The sequence below is a fragment of the Dromiciops gliroides genome, chromosome 2 (genome assembly GCF_019393635.1).
Source record: "Dromiciops gliroides isolate mDroGli1 chromosome 2, mDroGli1.pri, whole genome shotgun sequence".
NCBI lineage: Eukaryota > Metazoa > Chordata > Mammalia > Microbiotheria > Microbiotheriidae > Dromiciops > Dromiciops gliroides.
Genome location: NC_057862.1, coordinates 309116186 through 309136259, shown reverse-complemented (window position 1 = coordinate 309136259; position 20074 = coordinate 309116186). Strand labels below are relative to the sequence as shown.

General features: G+C 36.8%; 1 protein-coding gene across 1 annotated transcript in view; it reads left to right on the top strand.

Moving 5' to 3' along the window:
• Positions 1–20074, top strand: part of PFDN1 (prefoldin subunit 1) — a 60303-nt gene that overhangs the window by 5338 nt on the left and 34891 nt on the right. Inside the window, exon 3 of the mRNA XM_043981358.1 lies at positions 12833–12917. Coding sequence (XP_043837293.1) covers positions 12833–12917 — 85 coding nt within the window. The remainder of the gene's footprint in view (positions 1–12832; positions 12918–20074) is intronic.

The window sequence follows — 20074 nt, the reverse complement described above, 5'->3', positions numbered from 1 at the left end:
CTAGCATTTTGAGGATGATGGATTTGATTACTTCCTCATTTTAATTCCCAAATTATTTGCACTTTTTTTTAATCCTTTGAAAAAAAAGAGCAGTGACATAGAGAAGGTAAAATAGCATTCTAATATATTGCTAGTGACCCAGTCCAGAAGAGAGACAAACACACAACTGATGTGAAGTGTTAAAAACAATAACAATAAATAAGAAAATCACTTCAGCAAAGGAATATCTAGTACTGCTACTAGGCTAACTGTCTTTCAATTTTTAAGTGGGGAAAATTAATTATACAATGGCTAATTTTGGTTTAATATAATTGTAACCAAGCTTCATGGTAAAATTTGACAAATTACTATATACTGTAACTTGTGAGTATTCATTGCTCAAAGCTATATTCCAGCCCCATGGCATATTGCCAGCACATTTTCATTCTCTTACTTCATATTCTTTGGAGAGGCTTGTTATGTAGCCTGATACTACTACCACCAATTTCTAGTTTTGCTACTTAAGCTGTTTGTGAGCTGACCTCACTGTGCTACTTTGAGAACCATGATGAAAGTTACAACTGTGGAATGATCTGTCTGAATATTTGGAGGCATTTGCCTTTGTGTCCAGCATGCAAGTAGGCAGAATGGCCCTTGCATCTTTTGTGATTGAAAAGAAAAAAGAAAACACACACACACACACACACACACACACATATAATGGTGCATGTAATTTTCCCTCTACCTTATTCAAGGTAGTTGAACAGTGAGAGGAGTATTTTTTTCTATTTTTATTTAAGAACTGTATCTGAAAGTACATGTAAGAAATGCCATTTTAAAAGTGATAAGGCATTTGAAAATACCATGGTTAGGAAAAATAGGGCTGTGGATATTTTTCGAAGTATAAAGATATGACCTGTTTTGATGCCTTATCTATTTTTCTGATACTGTTTCTTAGTGGTTATTTTGGTTAAGCACTGCATGAATAATTTTCATCCTTTCCAAAGAGAAATGAGATGTTTTTATGGGTGGAACTTGAGTAGATTAGCCTTTAAGAAGAATGGTTACTGCCCTTTTAAAGTTGAACAGAATTGTAAATAACTGAACTATTTTAAACCTAATTTAGAGGTTTGCCACATTTCTGGGTTCTGTTTTTTTTTTTTGTTGTTGTTGTTGTTTTTACATTTAGGGAACTAAGAATGAACAATGGTATAAATCTACCAGCTAGTTAAGTGTCTAGCAATGCAGAAATTGCTGTTTGGGAACTGTGCTTCTATTTCTATTTGGTTAAGTAATTTAATAGTCTGCAACTATTGAAGGATCCAGAAGAGTAAAAATTAATGTAAACATAATATAGGTGTAAAATGGATCAGGGCAGGTGTATTGTTGATGTAACTCAGGTTTTTTTTGGGGAAAATTTAAATAGTTTTGCCATTTTTACAGCTATTTAGGGATAGATTTAGAAATCTGGACTCATGGTATCTTGAGCTTTTTATATAAAATAATACAGTATATTGGCTTTGTCATGGATTGTTTGACTTACCTTTTAAGTAACAGTATTATGAAAACCCAAGCTAAAATATTTGTGGTTTCCCTGAATTTAGTTATATTAAATTTAAAAAACCACATAATAACAGTATCTTTTGCATTTTACAACTATATTTTAGAATAATAGTTGGTTCCCTTTTTTTGTTGTATGTAATTTTAATATTTAAAAAAATCTATATTATAGTTTGCTACTAAATGATTAGGAGCTAAAAATGGAAAAAATACAATATAGAAGAATGCTTATTTATTGTCATCTGACTTTCTGAATCATTTAGAGATTGTGATGCAATTGTATTACGATGGTTGCAGTGTAATAATATTATGAACAGGTGTGGTCTGTATGCACTTTTAATTTTTGAATCCTAGCTCCATTGATACAATATATGGATTACATTTTTTTTAAACACAGAATCATAGGCCAAATTACTTTGTAAGGTAGGAAGAACAGAGTTCCTGATTCTTGTCTTTCTATAAGAATATTCTTCCCCTCCCCCATGGTGGTTTTTTAACTGACCAATTTTAAAGTCTTTGTTCTCATTCCTCAGGGTATTCTGTTTAAAGAAAAAATCTTTTCCTGTTATGCAGGGAACAATTACTTCATTTCTGTTGACACTGAATACACATATAACCTCAAATGAATAGACCTCCAAAAGCTTTAGTCTTCCACACATGTTGTATTCATAGACAATGAATCTTTTGAGTAATATATCCTTTTTTTCCTAAACTTGCTAGTAATTAAAAAACTTGATGTTTAAAATTGATACTCAATTAAAAAACAAAGTTGCTTCCTAGAATGACATCACTTTTTTCAAGACTGAGGACTTTAGGAAACACTTTGTAACAACTATGTAACTTTTTCTCTGCAGAAGAGTTTTTTCCATGATTCTTTCTCTATTTTTCTCTCAATCCCTAGGACTCTTGAGTTCTCATTGGAAGTCAGGAAAGTGAGTTTTAAGATGTTGATAATAAGAAATCCATTATATTGTAAAGTTTTCTGTTTGAATCCCTGAAAATAAGAATGTGCAAAAGTAAAAATTTTTATTTAATGTATTTAGATTATAGGTATTTGTTTATTTGAAATTAAAGGCTGTTTAAAAATGTGTGGTATTGATGCAAATTAGTTGTATTGATGATTTACCTTCTATATTTACCATATAGCAAGATTCATACCATTTTTCTAAGGTGACATTAAATAATTAAATGATTTATGAAATTTCCTTAAAAGCAAATTTTAAGAGAAATAAAATCAAAATAATTCAGTGAACCTCTGTGTGCATAAGAATGGAGAAATGAAAAGCCTTATGTTTTGGGACAGCTAGGTAGCATAATAGAGCATCAGCCCTTGGAGTCAGGAGGATCTGGGTCAGACACTTAGCTGTGTGACTCTGGGCAAGTCACTTAACCCCAATTGCCCTTGCACCCCATCTTATGTTTTCTGTATTGAGATGAATAAGAAGGTGGAAACTTTCTAAATTTTATTACTTTGATAAGGAAGAATGGTGTGTCATAACAAGCTGACCTCCTTTTTTGGGGGGGGGGGCAATGAGGGTTAAGTGACTTGCCCAGAGTCACACAGCTAGTGTCAGGTGTCTGAGTCCGGATTTGAACTCAAGTCCTCCTGAATCCAGGGCTGGTGCTTTATCCACTGCTCCACCTAGCTTCCCCCACAAGCTGAACTCTTAACAGGATTTCTGGTAGGAGAAAAACTTATCTCATAGTGGCAAATTTAGGAGCAGTATATGCTATTTAAACTGTTTGAGATGGGAAGACTCATGCTTTAGTCAAGGAACATAATCTACTTAATGAAACATCCAAAAAGAGTTGACAAGAAAATTGGTGACCTAGATTTTAAGAGTAAGACTATATAAATGAACAAACTATAATAATGAATTTACTAATACCATTTTCTTAGTCTTTTTACTTATACTGGGACTTGGCTTTGAGTTTCTTCCTAGTATAGTAGTTACGATTATAGATTGTTGCATGTCTAATCAGTACTTGGGCTTTTGTAAAGAATGTATGCTCACATTATTTTTAGAATTTAAGTTCAAATGGACATGTCAGGAAGAATGTTTGCCTTGTGCTGTGGCCAGGAACTCCCATTGCTAACTTCTTGTCCAAGGAAGATCAATTATTTTGGGAATGATATCAGCTTCTTTAGAAGATACTTTTCCATTGGCCTTAAAGAAAACCCAAAATGTTCTTACACCATACAAAGGAAAAGTTTGCATAGCAGCATAAATTCAGTATTAAAAAGCATATTTATTCAAAGACGTATTTATTGATGCCTTCTGTTTTTTACATCCCCATAGCTTCCCCCATTTCCTTCTCTCCCTTCCAGAGAGCCATCATGTGATGAATAGTGTTTTTAAAAAGTATATTTAAATAAGAATATGACTGTGCTTTTTATGTTGTTTGGCTTAGTATAAAAAATTTGGATCGTATATATCCTCTATGTGTGCAATTCAAGACATTTGTTGTAATGCTAGAATATATTTATGCTTTCCTTAGGACTTTCTCCTTTTGTATTAGGAGCCTGTTCAGTATTTGGCCCCTACTGCTCATTGGAAGCTCATCTTTTGTTGGCATTCAGCTTGATTTGGTATCCCCTTTAGCACCTCACACAGTATCTGGCAGAGGGGATAGAAGATGCTAATATTCACAGTTTTGAGACCATCTGTAAACATTAACTCTTGGTAGTCTTAACTATACTATTTTTGTCTATTGAACAAATTGACAAACTAATTACTGGAGGGATTAAATTATGTCAGTATTGACATTTTTGCTGTAAATAAAACAGAAAACATAAGTAAGGGAAATGCAGTTAAGTGGAAGGATGGTTCCACAAGTTCTCCTTGGAAAGACAAACAAAGGAGTTAGAGTTGATTTCGTTGTGCTTCTAAGACAGCAAGAAACTCTATTTCATGGGACACCTGGTTATCTTGCATTGTGGTGTTCACAGTGAGATTAATAAAAAGAACACCATGGTCATAATTGCTATTTATCTACCAACATCTTCTGAAGAGCTTTAGTGAAAGTAGGCACAGTGAAAATTACTTTGGAAAATTTGGTTTAGGATTGAGAAATTAAGAGATCAAAGTATTGCAGACTACTTAAAAGTGTCATGTCTGGATATAATGAATCTATTTAAGAAGCAAGTCATAGGTCACTGGACACATCATTACAAAAAATGAAATGGACTATAGCTTCCGATGCACAAATACTAGTGATTGATAGAAAAGTCATTTCAGAATCAGATCTTAATAGTCAGACCCACTAGGGCTTTTTTTAGTTGCATATTTTCTCTTTTGAACTTTGAAGTTTTGTTGTTCTTAATTTTTGCTTAATTGTCATTGTTTGTACTAGAGTATAGATATTGCTTTGTTATAGATATTTGCAAAATTTAAACAGTGAATTATAGAGATAGAGGTCTAAGCATTGCTGCTTATCACTATAATTCTTTTTATGTTAGATAAACTAAGACTTGATTGTTTTTTTGAACAATAGAATATTATTCTTTAGTGTTCTCTAATGTTCCTAGGAGTAACTTTGGAAATATGAAGAAAAGTATTTGAACACATTTTTTAAAATGTTAATACTTTATTTTATTTTATTTTATTTTTTTGGCGAGGCAATTGGGGTTAAGTGACTTGCCCAGGGTTACACAGCTAGTAAGTGTTAAGTGTCTGAGGCCGGATTTGAACTCAGGTCCTCCTGATTCCAGGGCTGGTGCTCTATCCACTGCGCCACCTAGCTGCCCCAATATTTAATTTTTTCTAAATTACATGTAAACATGATTTTAACATTATTCTTTTCAAATTTTGAGTTGCAAATTCTGTCCCTCCCCCTCTCCCTCTCATTGAGAAGGCAAACAATTTGACATAGGTTATATATGTGTAGTCATGCAAAACACATTTCCATGAATGTGTGTTTTCTAAAGAAGATAGTTTATAAAGTGGCTGAAAGTTTATGTTGGTTTCCAAAAGCCCAGTTCAGAGCCTGAGGTAGTTCTCTTATTGCTGCAACAGAACTTTTGTTCTGTCATAGAAAATACTTAAAAAAATTTTTTCTGCTTAGTGATCAGAAGCACTTAGTGTGATATTTGGGTTCTCCACTGTGCCTTTTTAAGGTGCTTTTTAATCTTCCCATATGGATATATTTAGATATACTTCACAATATCTTTAAATTTCATTGACAAAGCTGGGGGCTGTGATAATTCCTCAGCAAGTTCGATTGCTTCAAAAAGTTGACCCAAGGTCTAAGGCAAGAAAAATTGCTTCATCAGCTTCTTTCACTGACCTATTTGCTATTGCCAGTGGAATGAAGTATAGTATTATATGACAAACAAATTTTTATTCAGTATTTTTTGTATGTCTGTACTTTAAAATGCAATAAAAGTTGATATCAGACTATCCTTTCAGACATTTACCATCTTTGTCTATTATCAAAAATCAGGAGGACCTTTTGTATTTGTAAAATTCTGGGATTGAGTCTTTTAGCAGTTTCTATACACTGTAAAAGTGTATAGACAGTGAAGGACAGTATTTTGGACTGATGGTAAGCCTTAAGAAGATTGTTTTTAGGTGCCATTGTATCCCTGGCAGATCCTGTGCTTGGCTATGGATTTTTATTAATATGGAACGGAAAACTGTTCTTTAATTATGCTATTTAGACAACATGATATCCATAGAAGTAATGCTATCAGAGGAATAATGAAATCAATCAAAAAAATCTAGCACCAACATGCATCAAATTCTTGACCAGACTAAAAGTCTATAAATCAGTGATAGTCTGTAACTTATTAAAAAATTATGATACTTAGCTCTGACACAGATGTCACATATGGATTTTTAAGCAGTTTCATGAGCACATTTTGTGAGCCCTACTGAATAGCAAGTGGCAGGACAGGGTCAGCATTGATGTTCTGGTTTGCAGCCAATCAGCCTGCCAGCATTGATGAGATACTCATTATAATACAACATCTCTGGGTGACTAGGATAGATGACAGTAGGATACTCAAGTAACTGTTATACAGTGAACTAACGTGTAGTGATGGCAAGAAGAGAAGATTTAAAAAATTGTTTTAAGGATTCACTGAAGCAATTATGCAATGTGTTTAACTGTGGATGACTAAAACACCACTGTAAAGATGGATGTGTTGCTATGAGAAGTAGAATTTCTCATTTGAGCAAAGACTTTACTCTGAGAGGCAGAGTAGCAAACAAGCCTAGCATTACCAAGTGGAGGAGATAAAATCAAATGACTTGGTCTCATATTTGATTTTTAGTTAGTCATACATAGATTGTAATCACTTAGTAAATAGCATCGTTTTAGAAAATGAAGTATACTTTGCATTCATTAAATAAAGACTTGAAAAATGATATGGCATATCGTCTAGAGAGCTGACCCCAGGAAGATCCAAATTCAAGTTCTGCCTTTGACATATTGTTGACTGTGTGATTCTAGACAAGTCCCTTAGCCTCTCAGTATTCCAGGCTGTCTAAGATTATAAGTTGCTGAGTTGTTGATTGCATTGTAAGAGAAAGTTCTTCACCAGTTACTCCCTGTCAAAGATAAAAATAAATGACCATCTTTTTTTCCATGTCCTCCAACACTTTCAGTTTGGAATTCCTGGGAAGTCCGGAAAACACCTGAATGTCTCGTTATATCCACTGGCTGTTCTTAGAAAGCAAGTGGATAAAGTTTGAAAAAAAGATCTAAGGCTTTCATAGGTTAATCCATGCTTTGTTACCATGTGAAAATTGAGGACTTTTTGCCGAACAGAAAGGGATATGGTTTGTATAAATTATTTCTGTGTGTGAGCTGCTCTAATTCACAGAATCTATCCATCTATCTATCTGTCATACTATATCTATGGTACCAAAAGATGAGAAATCATATTTTTAGCCTGATCATTTCTTAACTCATAGTGCTTTAAGCCATAATAATCCAGCTGGGGCAATTTTGAGCATTTTTAGTATCATCATTCATAACTTCTTCCTGTAATGAATTTAGTTTTTGTGACTCTGAAATTACTCTGCCTGGTCACATGTTGATAGGTTAGGACTAATGACTTGTAGCACAGAATATTAGTACAGAAGAGGAATGAAGTTCTTATTTTTAAAAAAAGCTTTTCAGGGGGCAGCTAGGTGGTGCAGTGGATAGAGCACTGACCCTGGATTCAGGAGTACCTGAGTTCAAATTCGGGCTCAGACTCTTAACGCTTACTAGCTGTGTGACCCTGGGGAAGTAACTTAACCCCAATTGCCTCACCAAAAAAAAAAAAAAAAGCTTTTCAATATTATTTCTGCATTTATGGAGTTAAAATAACAGTTTTAAAGGGGGGGGGAATATTCTCTGGGAGCTCTAATTGTAATTTACTAAGTTCTTCTTTTGGGAAAAGCAACTGAACTAGATTAGGGGTATACAGAAGGTATCCATGCTGGAGGTGACATAATTTTGAGGGCATTGAAGAATTTATTCTCAAGATATATGAAAGATGGAAAGATATTGAATGTAATATAAAAATACTGAGAGAAGAAGATATTTATGGAATAGCTACGGGGGGAAAAAGCATTTAAGAAGATACCAGTAGGGGTGGCTAGGTGGCGCAGTGAATAGAGCACCGGCCCTGGAGTCAGGAATACCTGAGTTCAAATCCGGCCTCAGACACTTAACACTTACTAGCTGTGTGACCTTGGGCAAGTCACTTAACCCCTATTGCCCCGCAAAAAAAAAAAAAAAAGAAGATACCAGTAACTACTAATCTATGTATGTTCTTTCTCTGCATTATGAGAAAAATTGATGTGCATATGATGGGTGTCCTTGATAAAAGCATAAGATGGGGGGCAGCTAGGTGGTGCAGGGAATAGAGCACTGGCCCTGGAGTCAAGAGGACCTGAGTTCAAATCCAGCCTCAGACATTTGACACTTACTAGCTGTGTGACCCTGGGCAAGTCACTTAGCCCCAATTGTCTCACCCCCTAAAAAATAAATTAAAAAACACAACATGAGATGGGACAGGAAGACTTTTGTAAAAGATATTCTAAAGCAAATCACATCTTTATAGTCACATTTTTTACTAAAAGATGCAAGTAATACTTTTATTTCACTCCCATTGCAGTTTTTTGGCGAGTATAACAAACATTTAATTTAGTTGAAGACAGTGCAGCCTTAAAGATTCTCATCTAAGAAAGTGTTTCTCTTGTATATGTTTTGACTATCAAGGATTCCTTGATAAGATGAAAACTTGGAGAGAACATTGTTTGACATTCTGATTAATTTATATTTAGTGAATCAAAAAATAGGAGTACATGTTCACCAGGTATGTTTGCCACTGTCATGGAAGCTATTTATTGCATTGTTCAAGTGGAAGAGAGATTGATTCCCTGTAGAGAATGCGTCCATTTACAATAGACGTGGTGGTGTTTTTATCAAGCCCTGAAACATTACATAGCCTTTTAAATAAGATCCATAACTACTCAGAAGTATTCAGCTTCATTTTTCACACAGGAAAAACTAAGGGGATAGTGAATTAATATTGACCAGGCTATGATATACATTTGGATGGCAAGCCCATTATGCTGCACTATCAATACGTATACCTTGGACAGACAAACACTGCAGTTTACAACTAATTGGACCCAGAGTTGACCAGGAGGAAGAGAGCAAGCATTAGGGAAACGACATAGCACTTTTAATGACCATATGCTTCTCCTTGAAACAAAACCCCATTTTTTTAATACCGGTTCTTTCTGTGTTGGATGTTATGTGATTACAAATCATTGAATAATACCACAATCTCTGAAGAAACAATGATGGCCTCAAGTGACAATAGAAAGATGCATAGGGGGCACGAAGGGGGACCAGAGACATGCTGTTTCCAAAAAGTGTCAAAAGAGATAATGAAGCGATGAGGAACTGAAAGAGAGGAGCTATTTTTGTACTGAGACGCTCTAGAATAGCATTATAGGATAACAAATGAATGGTGCTGCCCTGGTACCCCCATAATGCCAAGAAATGCAGAAGAAGGCTTCTAATATGTATTCCTGTAGAGGATTTACAGGAGGACATAGATAAGAATTGCATAGGCCTAGAAGGCATGAGTGGGTTAGCATCCTTGCTGTTTGATAAAGTAGCCATGTGAATAAGATCATGGATCCTCTGAAATGTTGAAGTTTAGCTGGTATTACAGTGCTTTCTGACAGTGTATAAATCTAAATTTCTCTCAATCCTCAGGGCTCTGTGCTGCTTTCAGCTTGATTATTAAGCTTGGCATCATTTAGCTATTGTGATAGAATGTTTTTCTCCTACTGTTTTGTGAGTCAGTATCCATTGAGACAAGGTTTTGGGAGTCCGTTTATTATGTTTGTTTCTAGCTTTGGTGGCTTCTACCTGGCCTTTGAGGATGATATAGAACACAGGCATCTGAAAGGCATGCAGGTGTAGAAAGTATGTTTTGCTTGCTGAATGTGCTTGCTTTCTAGTAACTTTATTTTCTACTCAAGGGATTTAATATCTACTCAGATCCTTTCTTTTTAAAGGCTACATAAATAATGACTTGATTGCTAATCTTAGCTTTGAAAGTTTCCCAGACACTAATAAAGATGATGCCTTGGTGACCTATTATTCGAATGCTACTCTTAGACCAACAGTCAAGGACATTTTGAAAAATGTACATTTTACTGTGAAAGCATGTCTGTGGCTAAGAGACCTTTTGGATAAAATCTTGTTTTTGTCAGTCTGAGAATTTTGTGTCTTGGATTTAATTGGGAGTTATGTGGCCTGTTGTTTTCCTGCTTTTTACAAGGTGTCTTAGCAAGTACCATCCAAAACAGCTCCTTCTCTCTACCCACTAACAAACTGAAGTGTAGAAGTTACTATGTTGTCAGTTTTAGCCTTAAAATCACAGAGACTAAATATCCTTAGAATTAAATGAGAAATTTTGGAGGTGAAGGTTATCAGAGCAAAATATTTTATATGAATTTTTAATCTCTATGAATATAAGAGGTCATTTAGATTAGATTGATTAATAAGATTTTTTAAAAAAGGGGTCAGGGGCAGCTAGGTGGTGCAGTGGATAAAGCACCGGCCCTGGATTCAGGAGTACCTGAGTTCAAATCTGGCCTCAGACACTTGACACTTACTAGCTGTGTGACCCTGGGCAAGTCACTTAACCCCCACTGCCTTGCAAAAAAAAAAAAGGGATCAGAGTTTTTATGTAATTAGGAATAACATCAACAATTACATTAACTAATATCTTTACTTAAAATACAAGCTTCAAACACCCAGTGAGGTTAAAAAGAAATTGATCAGGTCCCAGGATAGCACCATGGGATGTCCTCTGGCAGTCTGTATGTGAATGGAGGGGGTGGAGTTGGAAGAGGAAGAAAAGGAGGAAATTGTGTCCTGGGTATTTTGAAAAAATAATTGTCTCTTGATTTGTACTGGTTTCATTTGCCTTATATATGTAAAGTCTCTTGTGAATGTGGAACACTTTAGTCATGCATATCTATTAGCATTACAGGGTTGATTCAGGAAACAACAAGTTCCTACCCTGATTTTTTTTTTTAATTTGTCCTCTTAATTCAACATTTATTAAGCATTTACTATGGTCACTTTGCTGGACAACTGGCTAATTCTCTAAGTTCATACATTCAAGTAGTAACTAGTGCTCAAAGAGAACTATTTGTTTTTCCATTAATTGCAAGATTTGACCCCAAAACCACATCTGTTGGAATATCTTCCAGAGAGAGTGTATTGGGTATTTTCCTCTATACAAAGGTGGTTGTTGTAGTAAATATTTTGGTGCACACTGATCCTTTCTTTCATCATAGCTGAGTAGCTAGTGTTTAAATTGTTGAAGTCAGGCAGATCTGTGTTTAAATCCAGCCTCAGACACTGCTGTGTGATCTTGGCCAAGTCACTTACCTTCTCTGAACCTCAGTTGACTCATCTATAAAAATGGTTATTGTGAGAATCAAATGAAATAACCTATGTAAGAGCACGTTGCAAACTTTAAAGCTCAAGATATTATTATTATGGCACAATAATATTCTGTTACATTTATGTGTTACATTTTGCTCAGCCATTCCCAAATCAGTAGGCAGATGTACTTTATTTCCAGCTCTTTGCTTTTACAAAATTATTGCTAAAATTATGGTTTATGTTGGTGCATATGGGGCTTTTTTTGTTTGTTTGTTTTTGCAGGGCAATGGGGGTTAAGTGACTTGCCCAGGGTCACACAGCTAAGTGTCAAGTATCTGAGGTGGGGTTTGAACTCAGGTACTCCTGAATCGAGGGCCTAGCTGCCCCTATATGGGGCTTTTTAAATCTTGGGGTTTAAGCCTAGCAGTGGAATCTATGGATCAAAGAGACATTTTACTCACTTTCATATAATTCCAAATTCCTTTCCAGAATGGTTGGAGCAATTCACACCTCTACCACCATTGCCAGTCTTTTCATAATCCTTCCAAACATAGACTTTTCCCATCTCTTGTCATTTTTGGTTGAACTATTGTTTTTCCCATTTTACAGATAAAAGTCCTGAGGTTAAGAGAGATAAAGTGACTTGTCTGAGGGTTCCTAGTTAGTAAGTTGTATAACAAGGACTCAAATCCATATTTTCTAAGTCCAAAGTTTTATCCTACTGCACCCAGAAAGAATTGTTAAGTCACTGGTAGTATATAAAGAAGGCAAAACAGATAATTTGTTCATTTAGATTTTTTTCCATCTTTATCAGCACTGAGCCTGAATGTAAAGGGGGAAAAATGTCTTTTCCATGTTTGTATTTTTGGCCTTCTAAAACATAATAGGACTTATATGCTGCCTTTTGTGTGAGGAATTCATACATACACTAAATGCATTGATCCTAACACAGTACTTGATTGTATGACTTTAAAAGGTCAGGGATTACTGTTAGAAAAATGGGTGAGGGGGACCAGCAATTTACAGATATTACTTTAAATATAGCTGGATAAAAGTAATTAATGAGCTACAAATAATAAAATATTAAATGTAGGTTAAAGAACATTTTTATGTGTTTAAAATATCACCGTGGTTGATTTTGGTTACTTTTTGGGTTTCCCCCCCTTTTTCCATAAATTTGCAGCGTAGACCATGATCCTTTGTCATCCAAGAAGACTGAGTATTGCTTTCCTCCCAGATGTAGTAGCACACAAAATACTTCCTTTGGTTTGACTAGTAGAACTTCCTTTCCTTTAATGAGTTTTGTGTTTGTGGTTAATAGGTATTGATTTGTGGTGACCACAGCTTCTTTGCTTTATTTTCAACTTTTGTTTTCTAGGTTTATTCTTCAGTCCAAGGAAGTAATTCACAACCAGCTGTTAGAAAAACAGAAGATAGCAGAAGAAAAAATTAAGGAACTGGAAGTAAGTTTTAAGCAAATTATATCTGAAGTACAGTTGAAAATGAGGGAGAGGAAGCAATCTCCCTGCACTTAACTAATGTTATGGTAATAAAAGATCTTTTATCTGGATTTTTTCACCACTGAAATATGAATTAGAAGAGAGTTATGGTGCTCTTTAAACATATAAGATGGGGAATGAGGAGAACTTATTTATGAATTCAAATAACCTGCATAGATTTTGCCCATTGAATTAAACGAATACCTCAGTTCCTTTAAAAAGTGTGTGTGTGTATATAAATTTTTATTTATTTATTTATTTTTTGAGGCAGTCAGGGTTAAGTGACTTGCCCAGGGTAACAAAGTTAGTAAGTATCTGAGGTCATATTCAATTCCTTCTGACTCCAGGGCTGCTGCTCCATGCTCTGCATCACCTAGCTGCCCCAAAAGTATATAAACATCTTGCATGAGAACAAGTGGTAGAGACCTTGGTGTAGTCTGTTGTTAGTCAGTCAACAGGCATTTACTAAACTTCTAATATACGGCAGCCACTGTGCTGGTGTTTATAAAATAGTGTTTATATTGCTTGTACTTGTCAGTTTAACAGCTGAATAGAGAATGGATTGGAGTGGGGAGAGACTTGAGGCAGGGAGACCAACAATAAGGTTATTGTATTACAAGTGTGAAGTGATAAGCACCTGCACTAGGGTGGTGGCGGTGAGAGAAATGATTATTTCTCTCTTATATTAATAATCAATTATCGAATAAAGACCAGGATTTTTTCAGAAGCCTGTGGGTTGTTCAGTCTCTGAAGGACATTGTTGATGGATGAGATTGCTCAAATTCCCAATGTACATATTCTGGGTGGGAGACCCCCAACCAACTAGAAAACTACAAAGAATCTGATGTAAGGTGAATTCTGGCCCACTGTGTTCCACTCGGGCAGGCTGTGGGGGAAGGGGCGGGGAAGTGATCCTTTGTCTAGATTGTCAGAGGTTGGGGGTGGTCTGGGAGCAAGAGTGATCAAAGTCATGTCCTCCAGCCCCTCATTAGAATGGGCCTGCCTCTCATAATATTCATTCCCTCTTTGTTAACCAATCAGAGTTTATTGCTACCCTCAGTAACACCCACTATTCCAAGGGCATATGAGGGTTGAGTGGGTTCTTTGAGGGGGTCTTTGGCATTCGAGAGTGTCATTGGCCCTTTTAATTATTGCTAAGCATGATTAATAAAATTATTAATTACCCAGAAACTATGTGTTTCAAACTTTTTATATGTCACAGGTAGCATCACAGGAGAGAATGGATAGTATATGAGAAATGTTAAAAGGTAAAGATGACAGGACTTGACAAATGATTGGCTCTGGGAGGTGAGAGAGTGAGTTGTTAAGGATTTGAAGATGAGTGACTGGGAACATGGTTCCCTCAGCATTAATAGGGAAGGGAAGATTTGGAGAGAGGGAAAGATACTGGGTTCCGTTTTAGACATATTGAGATGAAAATGTTTACAGGATATCCAGCATGAGATGTTCAGTAGGCAGTGGCAGATGCAAGGCTAGAGGTGAGGAAAGAAGTAAGGGCTGAACAAATAGATCTGAGAATTATCTGTGTGGAGATGATCATTGAATCCATGGGAGTTGATGAAATCACCAAGTAAAGTATGATTTAGGGAGAAGGGACCTGAGCTAAAGCCCTGTGGGATACCCAAGACTAGTAAGCATGACCTGGGTGAAGATCTAGCAAAGGAGACTGAGGAGTGGTTAGAAAGGTAGGAGGAGAACTAGGAGAGAACAATGTCATGACAATCTAAAGAGAAGACAGAGTTAAGGAGAATAGGGTGATCAACATTGTCAGTGGCTGCACAGAGTTCAAGAAGGATGAAGATGGAGAAAAAGTCATTAGATTTGACGATTAAGACATTATTGGTTATTTAGGAGAGAATAGTTTCACTTGAATGATGAGGTCAGACACCAAACTGTAGAGAGTTAAGAAGCAATGAAAGGAAAGGAAGTGGAGGCACTTGTTGTAGATGGCCTTCTCAAAGAGTTTAGCCAAAAAAGGAAGGAGAGATATGGGATGATAGCTAGTGGAGATGGATGGATCAAGTGAGGGTTTTTTGAGAATGGGGGAAACATGGGTGTGTTTGTAGGCAGTAGAGAAACAGCTAGTATATAGGGAGAGATTAAAGATAAGTGGGGCAGCTAGGTGTCTCAGTGGCCCTGGATTCAGGAGGACCTGAGTTCAAATCCAGCCTCAGACACTTAACACTTACTAGCTGTGTGATCCTGGGCAAGTCACTTAACCCTCATTGTCCTGCCCCCCCCCCCCACATAAGTGACAGAGTGGAGTTGAGAGGGTTCAGTCTTTTGGAGAGAGCATAAAATGGTATCACTTTTGTGCTATCCTGACTGGGGCTCCACAGTACTTGAATTCTTTCTTTTTGGCAGCTTGCAATATTTTCTCCTTGACGTGAGAGCTCTGGAATTTGGCTATAATATTCCTAGGAGTTTTCCTTTTGGGATCTCTTTCTGGAAGTGATCAGTGGATTCTTTCAATTTCTGTTTTAGCTTCTGCTTCTAGAATTTCAGGGCAATTTTCCCTGAGAATATCTTGAAAGATGATGTCTAAGCTCTTTCCTTGATCATGGTTTTCAGGTAGACCAGTAATTTTCAGATTATCTCTCCTGGACCTATTTTCCAGGTCAGCAGTTTTTCCCAGAAGATATTTCACATTGCCCTCTATTTTTTTATTCATTTGGATTTGCTTTATTGTGTCTTGGTTTCTCATAAAGTCACTAGCTTCCATTTGTTCAATCCTCATTCTTAGGCAATTATTTTCATCAGAGAGCTTTTGTACCTCCTTTTCCATTTGGCCAATTTGACTTTTCAAGCTGTTGACTTTTTTCTCATGTCTTTCCTGCATCCTCCTCATTTCTCTTTCCATTTTCCCCTCTACCTCTCTAACTTTATCTTCAAAGTCCTTTTTGAGCACCTCTATGGCCTGAGACCAATTCATATTTTTCTTGGAAGCTTTAGATATAGGGGCCCTGATGTTGACATCTTCCTCTGAGGGTGCCCCTTGGTCTTCCTTGTTACTGAAGAAACTTTCTATGGTCCTCACCTTTCTCTGTCTGCTCATCTTCTCTTTCTTTTACTTGACTTTTAGCTCCTTAAAGTGGGGCACTGTTTCCAGGCTGCAGTATCCCAAGCTTAAGAAGTCCCAGGTGGTATGATTTAAGGAGGATCAGGTTCTTCATTCACCTGGCCTGTTCCCTGGTCTGTAGATGACCCCAGACCAACTTGCTAATCAACCAGCTTTGTGTGTTGTGGTTGTCAGCTCTGACAAGCCTGTGCCCCTCCTCTACCTGGGCCACTGCTACTCAAGCCTACCTCCTGGTTCCCAGCAGGCATGAAAAACCCAAGTTCTACCTCAGCACCAGCATAGACCCCAGTAGTCTCCCCACTGCCCAGGATTCAGCCCTCTCACCAGACTGTGAGTTTGGTTCCAGACGACACTGGCGCTTCAGCTGATTCAGAGGCTCTGGGGGGGGCCTCCTTCTCTGGTGAGGCCTTCCTGGGACTGGATCTATGTCAGGGTGACTGTGGGGTTGGGCTTGACTCCTGTATCAGCACAGCAGCTCCCTCCTTCTGACCTTCCAAGCTGTTCTTGGTTAGAAGATGATTTCAGCACATTCTATTGTGAGTTTTGCTGCTCCGGGCATTTTCCTATGGTGTTATTTGGATGTTTTTTGGAGCAGTCTTGTCATGAGTTCGAGAGCTCACTGCTTTTCCTCTGGTTTTCTTGACAAAGATACTGCAGCCTAAATGGTAGCACTTTTGCATGTAGAGGGGTTTGCTTTGGCAAAGAGAAGAATACCTCTTCATATGAAACAGGAAAGAAGGAGAAGATAGTAGTAGACAACTTCTGAGTGGTCTGAGGTGAGAAGAGGGAGCTCTTGGTGAATGGCCTCATTTTTCAGTGGAATATGAAGCAAAATTCTCAACTGAGTGGGTTGGAAGAGCATCAACCATGGGAGGTTTGAGGAGAGATGAAAAGATTTCAAAAAATCATTGTGGGGCAGCTGGATGGCACAGTGGATAAAGCACTGGCCCTGGAGTCAGGAGTACCTGATTTCAAATCCAGCCTCAGACACTTAACACTTACTAGCTGTGTGACCCTGGGCAAGTCACTTAACCCCAATTGCCTCACTAAAAAAAAATAATAAAAAAGTCATTGTAGGTGGCTAGGTGGCGTAGTGGATAAAGCACTGGCCCTGGATTCAGGAGTTCCTGAGTTCAAATCCAGCCTCAGACACTTGACACTAGCTGTGTGACCTTGGGCAAGTCACTTAAGCCCCTTTGCCCTACCAAAAAAACCCAAAAAACCAACCAACAAACAAAAAAGTCATTGTAGTAAGTTGAGTGGTGAATTGGTTAGAGAGGTATAAAAGAATTATCTTGCCATCATAATGAAGGCCTATTTGAGGTTATATAACTTAAATTTGTAGTTTATCAGCCCAGTTTTGTGATTTTTCTCTAGTTTTGTCCAGCAATGTGCGATTTGGAGCAAAGGCAGCAGATAGTGGGAGTAATTGAAAGCTAAGGTTTGGCAGAGCAAAATTTTCAGTAGAACAAAGGGACACGAACTGGATAAGAGGGCAGTGTAGAGTTGAAGTAGTTCATTGAGTTTAAGATGGAGAACTGAAGACAGTAGCCAGTACAAGGGTGATAGGTAGTCTGACAGAATTGAGGGTTGGAGGGATTGGAGATCATAGGATGAATAGCAGGGTATGAATTTTCAAGGCAGAGGGAGAGGTGGAAGGGCAACAGATCAGGATCAGAGCATGTAATTTCAGAGTTCATGAACATGGACATGAAACACTTGTGGGTGATGGCAAGTTCAAAGGTATAGCAATCTCTGTGTGTCCTGTGGTGTTATATAGTGTGTCCATAGTTATGATGACCTTGCTGGGCTAATGTGAAGAAAATTCTTCGTCAAGTTTAAGGTACATTATTTAGGTTATGATGAACAGGATACTATTAGAAAAAGCTGGAAAGACCTACATGAACTGAAGCAGAGTGAAATGCACTGTATACAAAATAACAGCAATAGTGTAAAATGATCTGCTGGGAAGCATGTGGTTATTTTCAGCAAGGCAATGGTCCAATATAACCCTGAAGGACTTATGAAAATGGCAACCCATCTACAGAGAAAGAAGTGATAGTATCTGAAATAGATGGAAACACATTTTTTTTCTTTTCTTTTTTTTTTCTTTTTTGGTGAGGCAATTGGGGTTGGGTGGCTTGCCCGGGGTCATGCGGCTGGTGGGTATTGGGTGTCTGGGGCCAGATTTGGGCTCGGGTGCTCCTGGTTCCAGGGCCGGTGCTCTGTCCGCTGCGCCACCTAGCTGCCCCTGGAAACACATTTTTTAAAAAAATGTTTTTTCTCTTTGACAATTCCTCAGTCTGAAGTTTTGGGAGTTTTTTGACTGTTTTTTTCTCACAACCTAGCTAATGTGGGAATGTTTTCCATGACTACTCATGTATAATTTATTTTGAAATGCTTGAGTTCTAGTGGGTGGGGGGGTGGGAATAGAGGAGGAAGAGAAGTTGGAACAATTTTTTTTTAAAAATTGATGTTAAAATTTGTTTTTACATATATTTTGGAAAATAAAATTCTATTCAAAAAAAAAAAGAATAAATGAGAACTTAGAAGTCAACCATAACAACAAAAATATCTCAAAGGTCTTATTACTTCGAAGGAGAGAAATATTTTAGATAGAAAAAAGGACTTACAGGTACATGCAATTAGTAAATATTTGGGGAAATTGAGTTAACTCTTTGTTTTTTGTTTTTTTTGGCAGGGAAGTGAGGGTTAAGTGACTTGCCCAGGGTCACACAGCCAGTAAGTTTCAAATGTCTGAGACCAGATTTGAACTCAGGTTCTCCTGAATCCAGGGCCAGTGCTCTATCCACTGCGCCACCTAGCTGCCCCGAGTTAACTCTTGATAATAAGAATCGTAGTGGAATACTTTTCTTAGGATATTGGTAAAATATTCCTTGGGATATTTAATTCCATAGTAGACAAAGAGCTACTTATCATATTCTAGAGATGAAGATTTTTCAGATTATAGATATAATGACTTCCTAGTAAATTTTATTATCTAACTTGTATGAATACTATTTGGGGAAGTGGTTCAGAGTCTGACTTAGTCTGCTGAATTAGACTGTCTCCTATAGTATCCTGGGAAATTTCTTAGAGCTGCTGACCTATCATGATCTGATCTTCTGTGATATCACAGACTATGATTTAACAAATTAAAAAAATAAATCTTCCATTTTGAAAAGTGTTCTACAAAAAGAACAGTTATATCATGATAGCTATATTGTTGTCTCTATCAGTTAAATCATATGTAATCAAGAATCTCTTTCTTTATTAGGTATATTTTGTGGCCTTATTTTATACTAGCAAGAAATAAGATTTTTAAAACACAAACTATTTTTAAGGAGTGGGGGACCATTTTTGTTGTTGTAAAGACACTTAGCCTTTCTGTTTCTCAGTTTCTTCTGTTAAATCAGAGGGTTGGATTAGATGGTGTGTAAAATTCAAAGGATGTTAATTTGTTAGAGGTTTTACTTTCCTGATTAATAAATATGGTAGACCATTAGACAAGAAAGAACAGTACCATTTTATCTTAGTGATTATTGGAAGCCTGATAATGATGCTCTTTTTTTTTTTTTTAGGAGAAAAAATAAGAGAGATTTTAACCTTCCTTGTTTGGGGAAATGGTCATCCCTTTGGAACTGATGATGATAGCTTTTTTTAATATTAAATTTTATTTTTTACAATTATCAAGCATTTGTTTTTTCTTCCTCCCTTATAAAACCAAAACACACCACACCTCTGTAACAAATAAATATCGTCAAGCAAAACACATTTCCATATTTGTCACGTCCAAAACTGTGTTTCGTTCTGCATATTTATCACCTCTGTCAGGAGGTGGGTAGCAGATAAATAACTTCTTAAAAAAGAGAAAATTGAGTGTTTAGATGTATCATTAAAGTAGACTTTTCTAATATTAGAAAAATATCCACCCATGTAAGCATGTTTCCATAGTTTTAAAAAATATTCATTTTTTTCTTTAATAGAGGGAATATGAGTTGGCATTTAGAACGAGATCAGA